Source organism: Gorilla gorilla, chromosome 2 (genome assembly GCF_029281585.2).
Source record: "Gorilla gorilla gorilla isolate KB3781 chromosome 2, NHGRI_mGorGor1-v2.1_pri, whole genome shotgun sequence".
Taxonomy (NCBI): domain Eukaryota; kingdom Metazoa; phylum Chordata; class Mammalia; order Primates; family Hominidae; genus Gorilla; species Gorilla gorilla.
Genome location: NC_086017.1, coordinates 68,124,788 through 68,150,450, shown reverse-complemented (window position 1 = coordinate 68,150,450; position 25,663 = coordinate 68,124,788). Strand labels below are relative to the sequence as shown.

General features: G+C 42.6%; 1 protein-coding gene across 5 annotated transcripts in view; it reads right to left on the bottom strand.

Moving 5' to 3' along the window:
* ABHD6 (abhydrolase domain containing 6, acylglycerol lipase) overlaps positions 1-25,663 on the bottom strand; it is a 55,088-nt gene that overhangs the window by 4,670 nt on the left and 24,755 nt on the right. For all 5 annotated transcript variants that reach the window (XM_019024251.4, XM_019024252.4, XM_004034377.5 and 2 more), the window contains 6 exons: positions 20,511-20,667; positions 18,413-18,526; positions 16,788-16,920; positions 13,048-13,205; positions 2,683-2,737; positions 2,369-2,469 (listed from right to left, as the gene is read on the bottom strand). In XM_019024251.4, coding sequence (XP_018879796.1) covers positions 2,369-2,469; positions 2,683-2,737; positions 13,048-13,205; positions 16,788-16,920; positions 18,413-18,526; positions 20,511-20,667 — 718 coding nt within the window. The remainder of the gene's footprint in view (positions 1-2,368; positions 2,470-2,682; positions 2,738-13,047; positions 13,206-16,787; positions 16,921-18,412; positions 18,527-20,510; positions 20,668-25,663) is intronic.

Below are 25,663 nucleotides of genomic sequence, written 5' to 3'. Positions count from 1 at the left end.
AGTTACTTGCTCAAGGTCATGCATGGGCTGACCAAGGACAAAAGTAGGGCTGGAACACAGACTTTCAGAATCCAAGGCCAGTGCCCTTGCTTCTGCGCTGTCTCCACAGGAAGATGGGTTACAGCCTCTCCCTGTTGGCTCCTGAGAGCCCCAAATCACCTTTGGGGTTTTTAGAACAACAGAAGGCCTTCGCTGCTCTGGCTCTGATTCCTGATCAAATGACTCTCTGCTGGCATAGCCCAGGGCACAAACAAAGCTTCTTTCAGTCCCTTGGCGCTGCAGAAGAGAGCACATGAGATCCCCTTCTCTCCACGTCCACAAAACCATGCTGTGAATCCTCACCATGCCTGGCTCATCTAAGACACCATTGCCTCTTATTCTGCGTACACGCCATGGGCACAGCCTGGCTGCTCCTCCCCACTCTCTCCTGCCTGGGTCATTCATGCACTTGTGGGTCTTTGTGGCCACAGTGTGACCTCCTGCCAGTTAAAAATTGATGCATTTAGGTAAAGGTATGCAGGTATACTCTGTATTCTTTTTTATTTTTATTTTTTTGAGATAGGATCCCGCCCTGTGGCCCAGGCTGGTGTGCAGTGAAGCAATCACGGCTCACTGCCACCTCCATGTCCTGGACTCAAGTGATCCTCCTGCCTCACCCTCCAGAGTAGCTGGGACTACAGGTGCATACTACCATGCTTGGCTATTTTTTTAAAAATTTATTTTTTATAGAGATGGGATCTCACTACGCTGCCCAGGTTGGTCTCAAACTCCTGGGCTCAAGCAATCCTCCTGCCTTAGCCTCCCAAAGTGCTGGCATTATAGGCGTAAGCCACCATGCCTGGCCTTCTTTCAAATTTTCTGTAAGTCTGAAATTATTTCAAGATAAAATTTTTTTAAGAATAGAAGGAATAGATTTGTTTGGGCTGATATGAAATGATTTCCAAGATACCTACTTACATATACATATATATATATATATATATATGTACATACACATATATGATCTTATATATCTTATATGCACACCTATATATATCTAAGCTTTCAAACATGCATCTTAGATGCCAGTGTATCTAGCATGTTTGAAAGCTTAGATATGTATAGGTATGCATATATATACACCATACGTGTGCTTAGAATAGGAGCAGGCAAACAATGGCTCGCTGCCTGTTTTTATAAATAAAGGTTCACTGGAAAAAGCCATGCCATTTGTTTACATATTGCCTATGGCTGCTTTTATACTATAAGGTCACAGTTACTCAACTGTGTCCAGGTGTGACAGAGACTGGACCACAAGGCTGAAAATGTTTACCATCTGGCCCTTTACAGAAAACATTTGCTAACTTCTGGCTTAAAAAATTTAGGCCAAGCATGGTGGCTCATGCTGGTAATCCCAGCACTTTGGGAGGCTAAGGAAGGTGGACTGCTTGAAGTCAGGAGCTCAAAACCAGCCTGGCCAACATGGTGAAACCCCGTCTCTACTAAAAAAAAAATACAAAAATTGCCAGGTGTGGTGGCTCACGCCTGTAATCCCAACACTTTGGGAGTCTGAGGCCGGCAGATCATGAGGTCAGGAGATCGAGACCATCCTGGCTAACATGGTGAAACCCCGTCTCTACTAAAAATACAAAAAATTAGCTGGGCATGGTGGCGGGTGCCTGTAGTCCCAGCTACTTGAGAGGCTGAGGCAGGAGAATGGCGTGAACCCAGGAGGCAGAGCTTGCAGTGAGCCCAGATTGTGCCACTGCACTCCAGCCTGGGTAACAGAGCGAGACTTCGTCTAAAAAAAAAAAAAACAAAAGAACAAAAAACAAAAATTAGGTGAGCATGGTGGAGGGCACCTGTAATCCCAGCTACTTGGGAGGCTGAGGCAGGAGAATCGCTTGAACCTGGGAGGCAGAAGTTGCAGTGAGCCAAGATTGGGCCACTGCACTCCAGCCTGGGTGACAGAGCAAGACTCCGTCTCAAACAAAAAAAAGAAAAGAAATATATTCAAGATAGTAAGACAAGAGCTGCCTCATGGTAATGGAGAATGGAATTTGGGATGTGAAAAAGAAAAGTTTTCATTATAAACCTTTTGGTGTTCTTTGAAGATTTTTTTATACCATGTGACTACATGGCTTTGATAAAAACAATTTTTGAAAATGATTTAAAATTGTCTTTCCTTTTACCAGACCAAATGTTGTTTCTCTCAACTCCCAGAACTCTGCCCACTGTCAACACTGGCAGCCAACACTGGTGCCTTCCCCCTCTTCCTGACAGCAGCGATCAGCTCACTCCATAAATAACCACTTGTTCTTCCTCAAGGACGTTTTTCCTCAGAGGCCCTGGTGACCAGCACAGACTGCCACGGGGATGTGTTACATACCTGGTCTTGTTTCCCCCAGATGATCTGCGTCGGAACCTTGATCTTGTCCATGTTCTGATGGAGAGAGTATCTGGACTTCTCACTGACGATTTCCAAAAACACTTGTCAGAAAAGGAAAACAAAGTAAGCATGTGCTGGACTGTGCCTGTGGCACCACCGCAGAATCAAGGGATAGTCACCAGATCCAGGCCACCACTTCCTCTCTTCAGGGGCCCAAGGAGACATTCAAAGTGTCAGAGATTTAAGAAATAAAAGCCATCCATCCACAGAGCTTCACTTGTAACAAGCTCCAAGCTGAAAGTAGGGCTACTTACACTTTCGGTAGAAGTTGTTATGAGGGATGCGGACATCGACAAGGCCTTGCAGGATCTAAGGATAAATAACCCAAAGTTAGAGAGCAAGAGAAGATTCATTTCCTCAGGCCTCTCACAGCTCTGGGACAATGAATGGGAATGAGGTCCGGCAATTTATTGCACTGTCAAGGTCTTTAGAGCCTGGTCCTCTGAATTCCCATGATGCAGCATACAGTCTAATGGGGAGTTAGGCTTCTAAGAAGCTTTTTATTATTATTATAATTATAAAGGAACTTGGGTAATATCGTGAAACCGGAGGTGCCCTACAGCATGTTAAAGACACCTGAGATGGCCTGACAGCAACTTTAGCTTGAGAGATTCTCTGCTTCACTTAAGACATAATCAGGACGGGCCGGGCATGGTGGCTCATGCCTGTAATCCCAGCACTTCAGGAGGCCAAGGCGGGCAGATCACTTGAGGCCAGGAGTTCGAGACCAGCCTGGCCAAATGGTGAAACCCCCATCTCTACTAAAAAGACAAAAACTAGCAGGATGTGATGGTGCAGGCCTGTAATCCCATCTACTCGGGAGGCTGAGGCAGGAGAATCACTTGAACCCAGGAGGCGGAGGTTGCAGTGAGCTGAGATTGCGCCACTGCACTCCAACCTGGGCGACAGTGAGACTCCATCTCAAAAAAAAAAAAAAGACATAATGAAGATGACCATAATATCAAGTAATTCACCAGTAACATCCAAACGCAGAACAAGTTCCATTAAAAAAATTAAGCCACTGGGGGATGATAGGTCTATTAAACAACAAAGAAATAAACTATTGAGAAGATTCTGGGGAGGGTTCCACAGTCCCACTGGGAGGGTTCAACAGCCCTTTGTTTATCATTTGACACTGTCTTTGCCTTCCCTGCTGAGGGCTGGTGAGGGCTGCAGCCAATGTGGACAGGCCACATCTTCTGGACCTGGGCTACTGACCCAAAGAGGTAGTGGTGGCTGGAAGGAAGACAGTCCTTCTCTTCCTCCTGCCTCAGGACTCCTGAGGTAGAGTACAGGGTTCACATTAGTGGCTGTACTCCTCTACTCCTCTCCTCTACCTGCAAACAGGTCTGAACCCTTTAAATACACTCTCTCAGGAGTCCTGTGCACTGACTGAAAGTGGGGAAGACCCAGCCATGGCTGCTATGGACTAAACCAACCCTCTGGAGCATCACTAGACTCTAACTCATTCAGCCTGGACATGAGGACAACGACAATTTGTTGAATAACAACATTGTGCTCACATCAGACATTTTCTTTGTTCAGCTATCCACCTGTACCCACATATCTATTCATCTTGTATCCATCCATCCTCCACCTCTGCTCAATTCAGCCATCCATCCTGAACCACATATGCATTTGTCTACCTATCTATCCTGTATTCATCAATCCATCCAACCTCCATCTCTGCATTAACCAGATATCCTCCCACCCATCCATCCATCCAACCATTCAGCCATCTATCCATCCTGCAGACCTAAATCATCTGTGCACTGGCACATCAATCAATTCATGCAAAAATCTATCCTGCACCTACCCACCCATCCATTGTCCATCCCTGCATTATCCAGGCATCCTCTCATCCATCAATCCATCCAATCTATACCTAGGATCTACTTCATGCAAGCACTGTGCTAAAGTCTGGGGATAGAACAGCCAATTAAGACAAAGTCCCTAGTGGAAGACACAGACGTGCAATCACAACACAATATGACATGGTGGGCTGAGTGTGCAGGTGCTCCTTCTCTCCTAGGAAGGAAAGACTTTCGGAGCTGCCATTTATTTTTCTCTCGGTGTTTTCATATCCCTGACAACCCAAAACATGGAGTTTTCTAAAACACCATTTGGCCACTCTATTCTGGGAAGAGATCAGTGCTGGGAGAAAGGAATGCTACTTCATGGCTAAAAAGGGATTTCAGGGGTGGAACACGCCACAGCATCAGATTCTGGGTGTTTCCTGAGGGACAGGCCGTATCTATTAACTGAGCCATGTTCACAACTTCTGAATGGGACCTATTCTCTCAAGTCTTAGGAGGACCCGCCCACTCCCAGGCAGGGTCCAGCTCCTACAACAGAGGGAGATAATTTGGGGTTACGAAGCCTCAGCCATGGACTCTCCTCTCTTGGTTCTTCACACCATTTCCCTAGATGACCTCATTCAGGCCCATAACCTTCAATATTAGCGTCTGCTGATGGCTCCGGTGGTACAGCTTCAGGCCAGACTTCCCTCAGCTACACCTTGACCTCTGCACTTGGAGGCCTCACAGGCAACCTGAACTTAACACATGAAAAATGGAGCCCTTGGCATATTCCCCAAGCCTGCCCTTATACTCTTCAGAATACACTACCTCTGTTTTTGTTTTTGTTTTTTTGAGACAGGGTCTCACTCTGTTGCCCAGGATGGAGTGCAGTGGCATGATCTTGGCTCACTGCAGCCTCTGTCTCCTGGGCTCAGGTGATCCTCTCACCTCAGCCTCCCGAGTAGCTGGAACTACAGGCACACACCACCACACTTGGCTAATTAAAAAAATTTTTTTTTGTACAGATGGGGTTTCACCACATTGCCCAGGCTGGTCTCGAACTCCTGCACTTACACAATCCACCCGCCTTGGCCTCCCAAAGTGCTGGGAATACAGGTGCAAGCCACCATGCCCAGCCAGGAAAATACTACCTTTATCCATCCAGGACCTCAAGGGCTGGAAGTCACCTGGGACTCCTCCCCTTTCCCCAGCCCCCACTTCCAATTTGCCTGTACATCCTGTCCATTCTTTCTCAAATCTCATCTCCATTGCTACCATCGTAGTCTACACCACCATCATTTCCAAGGCACAATAATTCCCAAATGGGTTCCTCTGTTCCATTTGTGCTCTCCTACAATCTCTCAGTGGTCCTATTATACTTAGAAAAACCCCTGGCTCCTTTCTGTACCTATAAGGTCCTACAGGATCTAGTCCAGCATTTTTCAAAGTGGTTCTTGGGAGTCCAGGAAGTCAAACTACTTTCCTAATACTCAATGTTACTTGCCTCTTCACTTACATTCTCTCAAAAGTACACTGTTTTTCAGAGCCTATAAAATGTGGGATGATGTCCTTGCTCTTGGCTACTGGAATGAGTGCTTGTACATTTATTGCATTTTGGAATCTTCTGAGTTTTCATTTATTTTGTTTATTTGTATTTAAATAGAGATGGGGTCTTGCTACATTGACCAGGCTGGTCTTGAACTCCTAGTCTCAAGCAATCCTCCCATCTTGGCCTCCCAAAGTGCTGGGATTACAGGCATGAACCACCGCACCCGGCCTGAGTTTTAATTTCTAATATGGTAAACATTAATAATAAATATAACCCCTATAAATAAAAACCCTTTGGGTTCCTCAATAATTTTTAAGAGTATAACGAGGATAGGTTCCAAGATGGCCGAATAGGAACAGCTCCGGTCTGCAGCATCCAGCGTGATCGACGCAGAAGACGGGTGATTTCTGCATTTCCAACTAACGTACCTGGTTCATCTCACTGGGACTGGTTGGACAGTGGGTGCAGCCCACAGAGGGCAAGCTGAAGCAGGGCAGGCATCGCCTCACCTGGGAAGTGCAAGGGGTCGGGGGATTTCCCTTTCCTAGCCAGGGAAGCCATGACAGACTGTACCTGGAAAACTGGGACACTCCTGCCCAAATACTGCGCTTTTCCCAAGGTCTTAGCAACTGGCAGACAAGAAGATTCTCTCCCATGCCTGGCTCGGTGGGTCCCAGGCCCACAGAGCCTTGCTCCCTGCTAGCACAGCAGTCTGAGATTGAACTGCAAGGCGGCAGCCTGGCTGGGGGAGGGGCGTCTGCCATTGCTGAGGCTTAAGTAGGTAAACAAAGTGGCCTGGAAGCTCGAACTCGGCAAAGCCCACCACAGCTCAGCAAGGCCAGCTGCCTCTAGACTCCACCTGTGTGGGCAGGGCTTAGCTGAACAAAAGGCAGCAGGCAATTTCTGCAGACTTAAATGTCCCTGTCTGACAGCGCTGAAGAGAGCAGTTGTTCTCCCAGCACAGCATTTGAGCTCTGAGACAGACAGACTGCCTCCTCAAGTGGGTCCCTGACCCTCGTGTAGCCTAACTGGGAGACACCTCCCAGTAGGGGCTGACTGACACCTCATACAGCCGGGTGCCCCTCTGAGACGAAGCTTCCAGAGGAAGGATCAGGCAGCAATATTTGCTGTTCTGCAGCCTCTGCTGGTGATACCCAGGCAAACAGGGTCTGGAGTGGACCTCCAGCAAACTCCAACAGACCTGCAGCTGAGGGACCTGATTGTTATAAGGAAAACTAACAAACAGAAAGGAATAGCATCAATATTAACAAAAAGGACATCTACACCAAAATCCCATCTGTAGGTCACCAACATAAAAGACCAAAGGTAGATACAACCACAAAGATGGGGAGAAACCAGAGCAGAAAAGCTGAAAATTCTAAAAACCAGAGCGCCTCTTCCCCTCCAAAGGATTGCAGCTCCTCGCCAGCAACGGAACAAAGCTGGATGGAAAATGACTTTGCTGAGCTGACAGAAGTAGGCTTCAGAAGGTCAGTAATAACAAACTTCTCCATGCTAAAGGAGGATGTTTGAACCCATTACAAGGAAGCTAAAAACGTTGAAAAAAGGTTAGACAAATGGCTAACTAGAATAAACAGTGTAGAGAAGACCTTAAATGACCCGATGGAGCTGAAAACCATGGCACGAGAACTTCATGTTGCATGCACAAGCTTCAATAGCCAATCTGATGAAGTGAAAGAAAGGGTATCCGTGATTGAAGATAAAATTAATAAAATAAAGTGAGAAGACAAGGTTAGAGAAAAAAGAGTAAAAAGAAACAAAAAAAGCTTCCAAGAAATACGGGACTATGTGAAAATACCAAATCTATGTTTGATTGATGTACCTGGAAATGATGGGAAGAATGGAACCAAGTTGGAAAACACTCTTCAGGATATTATCCAGGAGAACTTCCCCAACCTAGCAAGGCAGGCCAACATCCAAATTCAGGAAATACACAGAACACCATAAAGATAGTACTCGAGAATAGCAACCCCAAGACACATAGTTGTCAGATTCACCAAGGTTGAAATGAAGGAAAAAGTGTTAAGGGCAGCCAGAGAGAAAGGTCAGGTACCCACAAAGGGAAGCCCATCAGACTAACAGCGGATCTCTTGGCAGAAACCCTACAAGCCAGAAGAGACTGTGGGCCAATATTCAACATTCTTAAAGAAAAGAATTTTCAACCCAGAATTTCATATCCAGCCAAACTAAGCTTCATAAGTGAGGGAGAAATAAAATCCTTTACAGACAAGCAAATGCTGAGAGATTCTGTCACCACCAGGCCTGTCTTACAAGAGCTCCTGAAGGAAGCACTAAACATGGAAAGGAACAACCGGTATGAGCCACTGCAAAAACATGCCAAATTGTAAAGATCATTGACACTATGAAGAAACTGCATCAATAATGGGCAAAATAACCAGCTAACGTCATAATGACAGGATCAAATTCACACATAACAATATTAACCTTAAATGTAAATGGGCTAAATGCCCCAATTAAAAGACACAGACTGGCAAATTGGACAAGACCCATCAGTGTGCTATATTCAGGAGACCCATCTCACATGCAGAGACACACATAGGCTCAAAATAAAGGGATGGAGGAAGATCTACTCAGCAAACGGAAAGCAAAAAAAAAAAGCAGGGTTGCAATCCTAGTCTCTGATAAAACAGACTTTAAACCAACAAAGATCAAAAGAGACAAAGAAGGCCATTACATAATGGTAAAGGGATCAATTCAACAAGAAGAGCTAACTATCCTAAATATATATGCACGCAATACAGGAGCACCCAGATTCATAAAGCAAGTTCTTAGAGACCTACAAAGAGACTTAGACTCCCACACAATAATAATGGGAGACTTTTAACACCCCACTGTCAATACTAGACAGATCAATGAGACAGAAGGTTAACAAGGATATCCAGGACTTGAACTCAGCTCTGCACCAAGCAGACCTAATAGACATCTACAGAACTCTCCACCCCAAATCAACAGAATATACATTCTTCTTAGCACCACATCACACTTATTCTAAAATTGACCACATAATTGGAAGTAAAGCACTCCTCAGCAAATGTAAAAGAACAGAAATCACAACAAACTGTCTCTCAGACCACAGTGCGATCAAATTAGAGCTCAGGATTAAGAAACTCACTCAAAATTGCACAACTACATGGAAACTGAATAACCTGCTCCTTAATGACTACTGGGTAAATATCGAAATGAAGGCAGAAATAAAGATGTTCTTTGAAACCAATGAGAACAAAGATACAATGTACCAGGATCTCTGGGACACATTTAAAGCAGTGTGTAGAGGGAAATTTATAGCACTAAATGCCCACAAGAGAAAGCAAGAAAGATCTAAAATTGACACCCTAACATCACAATTAAAAGAACTAGAGAAGCAAGAGCAAACACATTCAAAAGCTAGCAGAAGTAAAGAAATAACTAAGATCAGAGCAGAACTGAAAGAGATGAGACACAAAAAACCCTTCAAAAAATCAATGAATCCAGGAGCTGGTTTTTTGAAAAGATCAACAAAATTGACAGACCGCTAGCAAGACTAATAAAGAAGAAAAGAGAGAAGAATCAAATAGACACAATAAAAAATGATAAAGGGGATATCACCACCGATCCCACAGAAATACAAACTACCATCAAAGAATACTATAAACACCTCTACGCAAATTAACTAGAAAATCTAGAAGAAATGGATAAATTCCTGGACACATACACCCTCCGAAGACTAAACCAGGAAGAAGTTGAATCTCTGAATAGACTAATAACAGGCTCTGAAATTGAGGCAATAATTAATAGCTTACCAACCAAAAAAACTCCAGGACCAGACAGATTTACAGGCGAATTCTACCAGAGGTACAAAGAGGAGCTGGTACCATTCCTTCGGAAACGATTCCAATCAATAAAGAGGGAATCCTCCCTAACTCATTTTATGAGGCCTGCATCATCCTGATGCCAAAGCCTGGCAGAGACACAACAAAAAAAGAGAATTTTAGACCAATATTCCGGATGAACATCGATGTGAAAATCCTCAATAAAATACTGGCAAACCGAATCCAGCAGCACATCAGAAAGCTTATCCACCACGATCAAGTCGGCTTCATCCCTGAGATGTAAGGCTGGTTCAACATACACAAATCAATAAATGTAATCCATCACATAAATAGAATGAATGACAAACACCACATGATTATCTCAATAGTTGCAGAAAAGGCCTTTGACAAAATTCAACACCCCTTCATGCTAAAAACTCTCAATAAACTAGGTATTAATGGAATATATCTCAAAATAATAAGAGCTATTTATGACAAACCCACAGCCAATATCATACTGAATGGGCAAAAACTGGAAGCATTCCCTTTGAAAACTGGAACAAGACAAGGATGCCCTCTCTCACCACTCCTATTCAATATAGTGTTGGAAGTTCTGCCCAGGGAAATCAGGCAAGAGAAATAAATAAAGGATATTCAGTTAGGAAAAGAGGAAGTCAAATTGTCCATTTACAGATGACATGATTGTATATTTAGAAAATCCCATCGTCTCAGCCCCAAATCTCCTTAAGCTGATAAGCAACTTCAGCAAAGTCTCAGGATACAAAATCAATGTGCAAAAATCACAGCATTCCTATACACCAATAACAGACAAACAGAGAGCCAGATCATGAGTGAACTCCCATTCACAATTGCTACAAAGAGAATAAAATACCTAGGAATCCAACTTACAAGGGATGTGAAGGACCTCTTCAAGGAGAACTACAAACCACTGCTCAACGAAATAAAAGAGGACACTAACAAATGGAACAACATTCCATGCTCATGGATAGTAAGAATCAATATCATGAAAATGGCCATACTGCCCAAGGTAATTTATAGATTCAATGCCATCCCCATCAAGCTACCAATGACTTTCTTCACAGAATTGGAAAAAAACTACTTTAAAGTTCATATGGAACCAAAAAAGAGCCTGCATTGCCAAGACAATTCTAAGCAAAAAGAACAAAGCTGGAAGCACCAAGCTACCTGACTTCAAACTATACTACAAGGCTACAGTAATCAAAACAGCATGGTACTGGTACAAAAACAGATATATAGACAAATGGAACAGAACAGAGGCCTCAGAAATAACACCACACATCTATAACCATCTGATCTTTGACAAACCTGACAAAAACAAGAAATGGGGAAAGGATTCCCTATTTAACAAATGGTGCTGGGAAAACTGGCTAGCCATATGTAGAAAGCTGAAACTGGATCCTTTCCTTACACCTTATACAAAAATTAATTCAAGATGGATTAAAGACTTAAATGTTAGACCTAAAACCATAAAAACCCTAGAAGAAAACCTAGGCAATACCATTCAGGAAACAGGCATGGGCAAGGACTTCATGACTAAAACACCAAAAGCAATGGCAACAAAAGACAAAATAGACAAATGGGATCTAATTAAACTAAAGAGCTTCTGCACAGCAAAAGAAACTGCCATCAGAGTGAACAGGCAACCTACAGAATGGGAGAAAATTTTTGCAATCTACCCATCTGACAAAGGGCTAATATCCAGAATCCACAAAGAACTCAAACAAATTTATCAGAAAAAAAAAACCCCATCAAAAAGTGGGCAAAGGATATGAACAGACACTTCTCAAAAGAAGACATCTATGCAGCCAACAGACACATGAAAAACTGCTCATCATCACTGGTCATCAGAGAAATGCAAATCAAAACCACAATGAGATACAATCTCACACCAGTTAGAATGGCAATCATTAAAAAGTCAGGAAACAACAGATGCTGGAGAGGATGTGGAGAAATAGGAACGCTTTTACACTGTTGGTGGGAGTGTAAAGTAGTTCAACCATTGTGGAAGACAGTGTGGCAATTCCTCAAGGATCTAGAACTAGAAATACCATTTGACCCAGCAATCCCATTACTAGGTATATACCCTAAGAATTATAAATCGTGCTACTATAAAGACACATGTACACGTATGTTTATTGCAGCACTATTCACAGCAGCAAAGACTTGGAACCAACCCAAATGTCTATCAACGGTAGACTGGATTAAGAAAATGTGACACATATAGACCATGGAATACTACGCAGCCATAAAAAGGATGAGTTCATGTCCTTTACAGGGACATGGATGAAGCTGGAAACCATCATTCTCAGCAAACTATCACAAGGAAAGAAAACCAAACACCACATGTTCTCACTCATAGGTGGGAACTGAACAATTAGAACACTTGGACACCGGGCAGGGGGTAGGGGGCTGGGGGAAGGATAGCATTAGGAGAAATACCTAACGTGAATGGTGAGTTGATGGGTGCAGCAAACCAACATGGCACATGCATACTTATGTACGAAACCTGCAATCTGTGCACATGCACCCTAGAACTTAAAGTATATTTAAAAAATAAAAAAGAGGATAAGGGATCCTAGCCAGGTGAGGTGGATCAAGCCTGTAATCCCAGCACTTTGGGAGGCCGAGGTGGATGGATCACGGGGTCAGGAGTTCGAGACCAGCCTGACCAACATGGTGAAACCCCATCTCTACTAAAAATGAAAAATTAGCCAGGCGTGGTGGCGCACACCTATAATCCCAGCTACTCAGGAGGCTGAGGCAGAAGAATCGCTTGAACCTGGGAGGCAGAGGTTGCAGTGAGCCGAGATCATGCCACTGCACTCCAGCCTAGGTGACAGAGCGAGACTCTGTCTGAGAAAAAAAAAAAAAAAAAAAAAAAAAGAGTATAAGGGGTCCTGAGATTTTTTTTTTTTCAGTTGAGTATCTTTGATTTAGCCCCTGCCTCCCTTTCTAACTCCATCTTCACCATTCTCTTATTCTTGGGGCTCCAGCTACCCTGGCTTCCTTTGTCTTGAATATGTATGTTTTTCCACCTCTGCATATGCTGTCCCTAGAAGAGGCTTATCAAAGCCACCCCTGCCTCCCTGTATTCAATCACTACACCATCTTCATTTCTGCTATAAAACTCATGACCACTGGTAGTTCATTGTTTACTTGTTATTGTCTGCCTCCCCCACTGGACTGTGTCTGCCCAGGGACCTTCTTGTCTTTATTGATCACTGTGCCAGCACAGTGCCCAGCGTGTTGCAGGCACTGCAGAGACACTTGCTGAATATATGCAGAAGAGGACAAGAAGTAGTCAATGAGTAGGTGAAGGAGGGAATACGTGCAGGAAGCTGGTACTCGCCCCCGGGGCCTCTGGGGAGGGTAGTTGTGTCGCTGCTGCAACCACGTTACCTGCTGGGGCACCTTGAAGCGGACATAGGAGCAGAGCTGAAGCATTTCACTCATCTCTTCTGGGGTAGATGGGATCAAGGGAATCTTCTCCACGGCGGCAGAGCCCTGCAGTTCTTTGAGCCGTTGTACAAATTGATTGTCAGTTGAGTACTGCAGGCCTGTGGGATTCAAACCCAAATGGCTTGATGGTACATCCACCTTCTTACCAATCCCATTTTATATAGGGAACTTCTGACAGCAGCCCAGAGTTAATATATTTCAGGTTTATTTCATGAGTAGATTTCTTTTTTGTTGGTACTGCCATCCTTGCTCAAATCAAAACCACACTGAGAAACACACAAAAAAATCCTTCCACATATTTCAGGGACTGGTCACTCACACTGTAGTCCATGGCCCAGGAGCATCAAAAGCCCACAAGAAATGCAGACGCTGCCCCTCCCTGAGCCTCTTGAACCAGAATTTGCCTTTTCACAAGTTGCCAGGGGATTCATATGTATGATAGAATTTAAGGAGGGTTAGCCTAGAAGACAACTTGCCTAAGCACATCTGAGTGTTGACGGGAAATGTGAGGAAATACATGACCGGAAGAAAACACAGGGCTGGCATGAATGACACTCCTTCCCTTGGCCTGGACCCACGTGGTACTCTCTTATTTGGGGTCAATGATAAAACACAGGGGGACTGGGAGTCTTCCCAGCTGTCCCTTGCTTTAGGGCAGCAACCCTGCTGCCTTCTCCACAGTTGCTCTTCCTCTTGGAGAGCAAAATTGAGATTGCTCATTATCTCCCATCACCTCAGGGCATAACATGAGAGTCCACAGAAGCTGATGCTATGTATGCAAGAGGGCAAAACTAATTTTCACTTCCAGCATGGAGCAAATTTCTAGGCATTTAGCTTAGCCAAATAATTAGATTTTTTTTTCTTTTTTTACTTTAAGTTCTGGGATACATGGGCAGAACGTGCAGGTTTGTTACATAGGTATACATGTGCCATGGTGGTTTGCTGCACCTATCAACCCGTCATCTAGGTTTTAAGCCCCTCATGCATTCAGCATTTGTCCTAATGCTCTCCCTCCCTGTGACCTCCACCCTCTGACAGGCCCCAGTGTGTGATGTTCCCCTTTCTGTGTCCATGTCTTCTCACTGTTCAACTCCCACTTATGAGTGAGAACATGCGGTGTTTGGTTTTCTGTTCCTGTGTTAGTTTGCTGAGAATGATGCTTCCAGCTTCATCCATGTCCTTGCAAAGGACATGAAATCATTCTTTTTTATGGCTGCATAGTATTCCATGGTGTATATGTGCCACATTTTCTTTATCCAGTTTATCATTGATGGGCATTTGGGTTAGTTCCAAGTCTTTGCTATTGTAAATAGTGCTGCAGTAAACATATGTGTGCATGTTAGATTTTTTTAAAATTTTATATTTTTGCAGAGATGGGGTCTCCCTTAGGCTGGTCTTGAACTCCTGGCCTCAAGCAATCCTCCTCTCTTAGCCTCCCAAAGTGTTGGGATTACAGGTGTGAGCTACCTCACCCAGCAAAATCTAGAAAAGAGCTAGATTTTACAAAGAAAGGCAGTAGCATCAATAATATTGGTCGTGATGCAGAAACCCACGCTTTACAAATCTATGTCCAGCAAACCCTTTAAATCTAACATGGGTATGATGTATGGCTTTCACGATGCCATGAAGCAGATGACATTATCTATTTCCCCTCTCTTTAAAACTAAACCTAGGTTAGATGTCACGTGGTATCTCCTGGACTGGATCCCAGAACAGAAAAAGGACATGAGTTGAAAAACTAAATGAAATCCAAATAAAGCCTGGAATTTAGTTAACAGTAATATACTAATGTTGGTTTCTTAGTTGTGACAAATTTACTGTGGTAATGTGAGCTATTAATGGGGAAACTGAGTAAAGGTTATATGGGGCTCTCTATAATATCTCTGCAATTTTTCTGTAAATTTAAAATTATTTCAAAATTTTTAGAAAGTTTATTTTAAAACTCTTGGTAGAATATAATCCTGAATTTATTTCTACTTTTTAGTTTTCACATACAAACTTAATTTTAAATTTCCAGTTGAAATTCGGATGTCAATTTTTTCTCTGAGCAAATGAACCTATACTTGAAAAAGCCAGTTAGATTTTACTTCCTGTAAGTGATTTAAAATCTAAAAACCTTCCATAGATGCTGTTCCTTCAATTCTCAAACTTATTATTATAAGATCAAATTATTTCAGATATGCTACTTGAAAAAAGAGGGAAGAAGACCCTTTGGTGTCTTCTCTTCGATTTCAATGTCCTTAACATATTGAAAATGATTAGCTTTCAGAGTGGCAGAAGGATTTTAAAGGTCAATTTAGTTAAGTTTCAGTAAAAGTCATTAAATGTTCAATTCATGGCTGGATTCTAGTTGAATCATACAGAGGAAGTAGAAGATATGAGTCATAAAAAGGAGGCAGTAAATATGCAAGGACTTCCAAACATCACAGCTTGGGTTCTGGAGTCAGGCAGGCTGGGCTCTGTTCCTATTGTGGTTTTGGCACTAATGTAATTTCTTTGTGCCTCAACGTTCCCATTTATAAAATGGGCATAATATCTTGACCTGCATGGTAACTGCATACGTAAAAAGTCATTGAGATGCACATTTAAATTTAGACAATTTACTATGTGTAAATAATACCCCAATAAAGCACCAAAGGGAGAGGGAGAGAGAGGCCGGGTGCGGTGGCTCACGCCTATTCCCAGCACTTTGGGAGGTGGAGGCGGGCAGATCACTTGAGTTCAAGGGACTCAGGCCAACAGGATCCTGGCCAACAGGATTCAAGTTTGCCTAGCCAACATTGCGAAACTCCACCTCTACTGAAAACACAAAAAATTAGCTGGGCATGGTGGCACACACCTGTAATCTCAGCTACTTGGGTGGCTGAGGCACAAGAATTGCTTGAACCTGGGAAGTCAAGGCTGCAGTGAGCCATGATTGCACCACTGCACTCCAGTCTGAGCAATAGACTCTGTCTCAAAAAGAAAAAAAAAAAAAAAAAACCAGAGAGGGGGAGATAGAGGAGAGAAAAAATATGATTTTTATCTATTATATATTATAAATACAAGTCTAAAGACTTATGGAAGAAAAACAAATTTAAAAATCCAACTTCAAACGGTAATATCAGAGAACATGTTACACTTCACGTTGACATATGTACATGTAACAGTAGAGAAACTAAAGTTTGATTTTTTTTAAGATCTTATTATAATAAATAAAGATCTCTCAGTTTTTACCAAAAAAGGAGAGGGGCATAATTATAGTACCTTTACCTCACAGGGCTACTGCAAGAATTAAATTCATATAAAGAGCTTAGCTCGTAAGAGCCCAATAAATGTTGGATGTTAATAGTAACATTATATTTCAAAGTATGTGCTGCAAAGCACTATATACATTTTAATCAACCACCTCAAACATTCCTTTTTTTTTTTTTATTTTAAATGTTTACAGGCATGAGCCACTGTGCCTGGCCCCACCTCAAATTCTTGGTGTAACAAGGCTGGCTCTATATTTTCAAAATCAGTCTGGTTATGATTATGATTATATAACTATTGGTTGGTTAGAGTTATCAGTAAAACACTGCATATCTCTCAAGCATACATCAAAAAGATGATTCCAAAAAACGATCATAGCAGACACTAGCTACTTGTTTCTTCAGGGATTCATCCCTGCCGAGGGATGTTTCAGCTTCATAACTTACCAGCAGGACACACGAGACACAGGCTGGAGACATCCGATGGGTAGTAAGCAGCATACACCCCAGCCACCTGGCCACCCATGGAGGTGCCTACCAGGTGGAAAGGTTTTTTGTTCAGCTTCAGGCATTCTACAAACTAGGAAGGGAAATGAGAAAGCAGCTTGGTTATACAGCTGTAGACAATGGCAATGGTGATTACAGCATAGAAGCCCCCTGGACTTCCTATGGACAACTGAAAATGACTACTGTTTAAAGAGAGTCTGAAACTCTACTGGATCCATTATAAGATGAGCCCTGTGGCATGCATGGACTTCTCTTTGTCTGGCACAAGAGATTGAGAGGTCATTTATAAATATAAAATCAACAGGGATTCTGCTAATTAATGAGTCAGCAAACTTTTCTTTCTTTTCTTTTTTTCTGAGACAGGGTCTCACTCTGTCACCCAGGCTGCAGTGCAGTGGCGTGATCATGGCTCACCTCTGGGGCTCAGGTGATCCTCCCATCTCAGCCTCCCGAGTAGCTAGAACTACAGGCATGCACCACCACATCTGGCTAACTTTTTTTTTTTTTTTTTTTTTTGTAGAGATGAGGTTTCACCATATTGTCCAGGCTGATGAAGTTTTCTATAAAGGTCCAGAGACTAAACATTTTCTGCTTTGAGAGCCATATGATCTGTTGCAACTATTCAACTCTGCTGTTGCAGACAAAAGCAGTCAAAGGTAATATGTATTAAATAAATGAGTGAGTGTGGCTGTTTTCCAGTAAAATTTAGTTTACAAAAATAGATACAAGCTAAACATAGCTCATGGGCTGTAGTTTGAGGGCTCCTGCGCTAATTTAAACCTCTTCTCGTCCATCTGACCATCCATTCATATAACTACCCATCCATTTGTCTATTCAACCATCCATCCATCTATCCATCCAATCATCCAATCAGCCATCCACCCAACTATCCAGCATTCTAAAAAATATTCATTGGATATCTATTATGTACAGGAAACTATGATTAGATGCTCTTTAGCAAAGAGCTAAAAAGACAAGGTTCCTGACCGAATTTAAAAAACAGTTTAATGGAGGAGGCAGATATTAAATATCCTCATTTGGGGGAAAATACTTAAGGTCAGCCTGAAACTTACAGGCTACCCCATTCTGAAATGGCTCTTAAACTCCTATGATCTTGAAAGCTTAGCCAGAGAAGGCTAGAGATAGATTCTAAAATAGGTGCTAGCAATAGATGCTAAAGTACGTTATAATGTGAAGAACACCCTCCCCAGCTAGGCAGAGGGGCTATTACTGTTATCATATAACTGGTGAGCAGAAAAAGAGATCCCTAGGAAGGGAATTGGTTTTAAGAAATTCTAAACCCCTTTTCAAAGAGTTGAGAAAATGCTCAGATTGTATTTCGTTACAAACAACTGCAATAGGCTTAAGTCTGTAATAAGCCCTGGCCCTCCATTGCCAACCGGAGATATCATCAGGTTGCCATTTGGCTTGCCATCACTTGTAGACAGAATGTACAGGAGACTGGTCATGAGGTAGCACAGGACTCCCTTCCCTGCTCTCCAGACTCGGACACGCAATGGTGGCTGAGACAGTCTGGGCAATCTTTGGTAGAGCCTCCTACTTACCTGGTGTATCCTCTTAACTTGCCCATCTATGGACAGGTCATCCAGGGAGGAGCGGGTGGTGCCCTCATGTCCTGGCATGTCCACGCAGACCAAGTGCAGGTTCTTTGGAAGGAACTGAGGACACACAGACCCAGAGAGTCAGTATGTGGTGTGCAAAACATGTCTGCCCATTTTCTTGGGAGGTTGCCCCATGTACAGTGACCCAGACAGCCATCCCTGGGGATGTATGGGTCTTGGCCACTCAGTGTTTTACCCCAGTAATTGAATAAGCATTGCCAGTAGCCTCATCGGGAGCAGAGGCCCACAAAGGCTAATACATAGATGGAAGCAGGCTCAGGAGATGCCTGTAAAAAGGGGACAAAGTCGGGGCAGCAGGCTTAAGTCTCTTGCTTTTTCTTCACACTAGTTGACACGTACTGCCTCGTCCTTTCCCTCACCCCTTCCACACTGACTCCAGCCATGCAGCTGCTGACTTGGAACTGGAAGGGATGGTTCTGTTCTCTCATATCCTAGCCAGCTCCAGAGCCAACAGGAGCAATGTTTTCCCCAAGAACCACAACTGATCACCCCGATTCTGGTTTGTTTGGTTTCTTTTTACATTAAGGTCTACTTTTCCAAATTATTATTATCCTAAAACACCTTCTTCCATTTAGATATGTACCACTTTTAACCAGGAAACTGAGAAACTTAAGTTACCAACAAACAAACATCCAGTTATAAGAAAGATGTTTATCTGAGGAGGGGACAGGAAGTTCATCAAGGCATGAAAATGACTGTCCTCATAGTGGAATTTGGAAATAAGAATACAACTAACTAGAGGGTGTGTGAGTCTTCACCTACTGGTGTAGATGATACTTGGGATCCCTCAGGTATGGTCTTGCCTGAAGTGGGAGCCAGGGATGCTTCTTGCCCAAGACTTCTGCCAGCCCCAACCTTCACACCTGATCACTCTTACCAAGGGCAGCAAGTTGCCACACCCAAGTAAACCAAGACAAAAAGTGACTTGGAAAACTCTTCCAGAAAGCTGCTAGATCAAGACTGTTTCTCTAAATGGCAAAGGAAAAGAAAAAAGCAGACGTAGAAGAGGGAGTGGGAAGGAAAGGAAAAGAAGGAATGAAGGAAGAATATGGAGGGGAAGGAAGAGAAGAAACTTGAGAGTACAGAAAAAAATGGCTTTTAAAAGCCCAACTCTGATCTCACAGCAGTTCTGAGATGCAGCTGTGTCAGAAGCCTCCCCAAAGAAACATCCATGAGGTGAAAAGATTTCTAAGCCATACATTTTATATATAATATTCAACTCAATAATTTTTTTCTGACAAAAGAATGAGTAACATATTGCATTAGTTTGTTTGTTTGTTTGTTTTGAGACAGGGTCTCACTCCTGTCGCCCAGGCTGGAGTGTGGTATAGCACGATCTTGGTTCACTGCAGCCTTGACTTCCCAGGCTCAGGTGATTCTCCCATCTCAGCCTCCAAAGTAGCTGGGACTACAGGTGCATGCCACCATGCCTGGCTAATTTTTTTGTAGAGACGGAGTCTCCCTATGTTGCCCAGGCTGGTCTCAAACTCCTGGGCTCAAGTGATCTGCCTGCCTTGGCCTCCCCAAAGTGCTGGGATTACAGGTATGAGCCACTGTGCCAGGCCACACTGCATTAGTTCTAATATGACTTGAACCACCACAGTTCTGAGTTCCCTTTGCTTTCTACCATTGTTGATGACATCATGTCCTAATGGAAACCCTTTTCTTCTTCTTCCTTTTTTTATTTTTATTTTTATTTTTTTTGAGACAGAGTCTTATTCCGTTGCCCAGGCTAAGTGCAGTGGCATGATCATGGCTCACTGAAGACTTGACCCCCCAGGCTCAAGCAATCTTCCCACCTCAGTCTCCTGAGTAGCCGGGACTACAGGCATGCGCCACCACACCTGGCTAATTTTTTATTTTTGTAGAGACAGGGTTTCTTTATGTTGTCCAGGCTGGTTTTAAACTCTTGGACTCAAGCAATCCTCCTGCCTCAGGCTCCCAAAGTGCTGGGATTATAGGCATGAGCCACAGCACCCAACTCCCTTTTCTTATAAGAGAGAAGAATCGAGAATTGCACCTTGACCACACTGAGCCACATATCCTTGTGGGCAGAGAATCCGTGGAGCATGAGGATGGAGGGTTTGTGCCCAGGCCTGCCCCGGAAGGAATAACAGAACTGATAGTCTTCATGGTGAACATAGCGGACTTGCATGCCCAATGTCCTCCGCCAGTACCTGGAGGGGGTGGGAAATAAAGACAAAACAAAATCAGTAAGCTCTAGATGAGTGGCTTCAAGATGGGCACAGGTCCTCTCTATAAGTCTTCCTTAGTGATAACACAAACACTTCTCCAGCCCTTGTCCTCCATCAGTCTCTAGAGTCCTCCTGAGCTTTACCCTCAAGGAACACAAAGCCAAACCATTACAGAGAACACCTTAAATGAACTATTTTGGTATATATTTTACTAATCACTCTAGGAAGGGAAATGCGGTGTTTTCTTAAGAAGCATGCCACACACGATAACCTTTTGCTAATATGTCTTTCTAGAGACTTTGAGAGTGATAACTTATTTCTTGAGAACCATCTGCACTGGTCCTCTGGCTTTGTTCCTCATAACATATGGCAGCTGGTTGAAAGCTCAGCTTCTGCTGGTTACATAAGACTTGGCAGTGCTGGACTTTGGCCCAAAATCAATTTCAATATGAAATTACCATCTAAACAAATTGAACTCTCTGCATGGTGAATCCCTCCAAGATGAGAGATAATTAATTCAATCAGAGGTGCACTTTGTAAGATACTTCACACTAAAGAAGTAGCCAAGTCTTGCAAAAGCAAATAACCTAAACTGACTGGTCTTAACTCTTTGTGTAAAATAAGCAGAGAGGGAGAGAAGATATATATTCATTTACTTTTATCCGCATACAAAAAATGTGAGAGCATACATAAGGTTTTTTGTTGTTGTTGTTTGTTTGGTCAGGTTTTTTTTTTTTTTTTTTTTTTTTAGATAGAGTCTCGCTCTGTCACCCACGCTGGGGCAATTTCAGCTCACTGCAACCTCCATCTCCCGGGTTCAAGCAATTCTTGTGCCTCAGCCTGTATCTAGGGTTACAGGTGCACACCACCATGCCTGCCTAATTTTTGTATTTTTAGTAGAGACAGGGTTTCGCCATGTTGGCCAGGCCATTCTCAAACTCCTGGCCTCAAGTGATCCATCCACCTTGGCCTCCCAAAGTGCTTGGGTTACATATGTCCAGCTGGTTAAACCACACCTGGTTGGTTTCTTTTGAAACTTTTTTAATGACTGCATTGCCTACTCAAAACGTAAAGAACATAATAGCATTGGCTAGCTTAAAAGCTCTTCTTACAGCAAGGCAAGCATATTTCAAAATTCTAAATCATAACATGACTTTGTTCATCCATTCACATCCCAGCTCATTCACTTACTGACTTTGAATGTCCCCTCCAAAACTCATGTTGAAATTTAATTGCCATTGTGAAGTGGGACTGTTAAGAGGTAATTAGGCCCTGACAGTTTTGCCTTCATAAATAGATTAATGCTATTATTGAGGGAGTAGATTCCTGATAAAAGTGAGTCTGGTCCCGTCTTGCTTCTGGCTCACTCTTACAGTCTCTTGTCCTTCTACCTTCCACCACGGGATGACACAGCAGGAAGGCCCTTGCCAGATATTGGTGCCATTCTCTTGGGCTTCCCAACCTCCAGAACAATAAGCCAAACAAATTTCTTTTCTTTATAAATTACCTAGTCTGTGGCATTCTGCTGTAGCAACACAAAATGGAATAAGACACTAACTATATAATCTTATAATATGAGGAAATGCTGCATTCCACTAAGAATATGGCAAAGATTAAATAATGAGGTAATCCATGTACAAAGTTTTGTTCAATGCCCAGCACATGGTAAGTACTCAGTACATGATAGTTATTAGTATTATGTAAAGATGATTTTGTCCTTCCAAATATATCATTTGCCAAAAATTAAAAGGAAAAATTAGGGGAAATATTTGCAATGAATATGACAGCTGCAGAATGATATCCTTAATAAATAAAAAGCTTACAAATTGATCTCAACCATGCTAAAACCCTAATTCAACACTAGGCAAAATAAATGAAAAGGTACCTTAGAGTAGAAAAGATATTAATGGCTAACAAACATAAAAAACATGTTCAAGTTCACTAGTAATTAAAAATATGAATAATGCACCAACATGGATGGAACTGGAGATCATTATGTTAAGTGAAGTAAGCCAGACGCAGAAAGACAAACACCACATGTTCTCGCTTATTTATGGGATCTAAAAATCAAAATAATGGAACTCATGGGCATAGAGAGTAGAAGGATGGTTACCAGAGGCTGAGATGAGTAGCTGGGGGTAAGGGAGAAGTGGGGATGGTTAATGGGTACAAAAAAAAATAGAAAGAATGAATAAGACCTACTATTGATAGCACAATACGGTGACTATAGTCAATAATAGTTGTAAATTTCTAAATAACTTGAAGAGTGTAACTGGATTGTTTGTAACTCAAAGGATAAATGCTTGAGGGGATGGATACCCCATTCTCCATGATGTGCTTATTTCACATGGCATACCTGTATCAAGACATCTCGTGTACCCCATATATACCTACTATGTACTCCCCAAATTTTTAAATAAAAAATTAATAAAGAAAAAAATATGAATACCCTTTATGAGCTTCTAAATTAGAAAAGTGGTGGGGTTTTTTGTTGAGATGGGGTCTTACTCTGTCGCCCAGGCTGGAGTGCAGTGACACAATCACGGTTCACTGCAGCCCTGTCCTCCTAAGCCCAACTGATCCTCCCACCTCAGCCTCCTGAATAGCTGAAATTACAGGTGCATATACCATGCCTGGCTAATTTTTTTATATTTTAGGTAGAGACTGGGTCTCCCTGTATTGCCCAGGCTGGTCTCGAACTCAAGTGATCCTGCCACTGAGCCACTGCACCCGGCGTGTGTGTGTGTATGTGTGTGTGCGTGTGTGTGCGTTTATATAACCAGTTATAAAGTTCAGGCTTCCTAAGAAAGCAATCTGGCATAAAATATCAAGAATCTTTGAAACCTCATGCCCCTTGTTGACCTAGTAAGTATAATTCCAAGAATAATCTGTCTCAAGGAAATAAGTAGAAACTTTGAAAAAGAATATTTTTAAAGTGTTCCAGCCAGCGTTATGTGTTGTTTAAATTAGAAAAAATCAATACTAACTTTAGTGTCCATGAATAGGAAATATATTAGATAAACTACCATATAGCTAGGTGATGTCTTATTTTGCTATTATTTAAAATGGAGTTTTCAAAGAATATTCAATAACATGGAAAAATATTTATGACATGATGTCAAGTGAAAAAACAGGACCCAATTTTTTAAAATACTATTGATTCCAATTCTGTTAAAAAAAAAAAACTGTTAAGTATACACAGATGAAGTGGTGGGGGAGAGAGGTGGGAAGAACAAAAGAAGCACTGAAGAAAATTAATTATTCCAGGGGTTATGGGTAATTTAAATTTTCTTTGTGTTACCTTTTTAAATTCTTTATTATTTTTTATTTTTGGTACCGGAAGTGGGGCTCGAATGGGTTACGTTTTTATAATCATCAAATTCTCTATAACTCTCATACAAAGTACAGTGTGAGATCATGGAAGAGCTGGAAGGACCTGGTGGAAAAGGTGAAACTTCAGCAGACTACTGGATACTCAACATATATCAGCTGGAAGCTGGAGAAGGTGTGCCAGGAGGTAGAGACGGCAGAGGCAAGGGCCTGGGGGAGAGCCAAGTATGACTTGAACCAGAATGAAGAGACACAGGGTTGGAAGGCGGCCAGACTGCCGGATTCAGGAATTGAGGGCTTCTTCATTACCAGACAGAGCTCTTTGGTACTACTCGATATTTTTCATTTAATTGGTACATCCACTGGACAAGTTTACCTAGGCTCCAGAAACAAGAAGCTGGAAAACTAATATTTTTTCTTTTTTTTTTTTTTTTTGAGACGGAGTTTAACTCTCGTTGCCCAGGCTGGAGTGCAGTGGCGCAATCTCAGTTCACTGCAACCTCCACCTCCCGGGTTCAAGTGATTCTCCCGCCTCAGCCTCCTGAGTAGCTGGGATTACAGGTGTGCGCCCCCACGCTCGGCTAATTTTTGTTTTTGTTTTTTTTAATTTTTATTTTTTAGATGGAGTCTTGCTCTGTTGCCCAGGCTGGAATGCAGTGGCATGATCTCGGCTCACTGCAACCTCCACCTTCTGCTTTCAAGTCATTCTCCCACTTCAGCCTCCCAAGTAGCTGGGACTACAGGCGCGTGCCACCACGCCTGGCTAATTTTCGTATTTGTAGTAGAGACGGGGTTTCACCATGTTGGCCAGGCTGTTCTCAAACTCCTGACCACGTGATCTACCCACCTTGGCCTTCCAAAGTGCTGGGATTACAGGCGTGGGCCACAACACCTAGCCTCTAATTTTTGTATTTTTTCAGTAGAGACAGGGTTTCACCATGTTGGCTAGGCTGGTCTTGAACTCCTGACCTCAGATGATCTGCCTCCCTCAGCCTCCCAAAGTGCTGGGATTACAGGCGTGAGCCACCATGCCCAGCCCAGAGAACTAATATTTTCAAATGATCCCCTCAACGAAAGAGTAGGAAGATGACTCTAAGATACCAGGCCAGCTGAAAAATTCTGAAAGACCCATGGCCCAGATGGAAAAAATCTTCTCTGGTTTAATGATAATAGATAATAGAGAATAGATTACCTCTAATTCACAAAAGCAGAACCTTACAGAACAGAAACAAAGAGAAGAATTAAGGTGGGATGAATGAATGTCTCAGGAGCAAGATCTTTTACAATCTCAGTACAAGAGCCAAACTGCTCCTGTTTCAGGGACAGAAGTCATTGAAGGCTCTATTGACCTAAACAGAAAAGCCCCAAAGAGGACCTCCTCGGGGTTCCTCTTTAATAAAGTCTCCTGGAGCCCAGAGTCCTCATCCTATAAGTCTCTGTCTAGTTAACGGGAACTTCTGAAGAAAAGTACTTACAGATTTTTTTATACTGTGGTAAAACAGACATAATGTAAACATTTACCATTTTAACAAGTGTACAATCAATGACATTACACAACATTGTAAAACTACCACCACTATCCATTTCTAGAACTTTTCGTCATCCTAAATAGAAACTCTGTACCCATAAAACATTAACTCCTCATTTC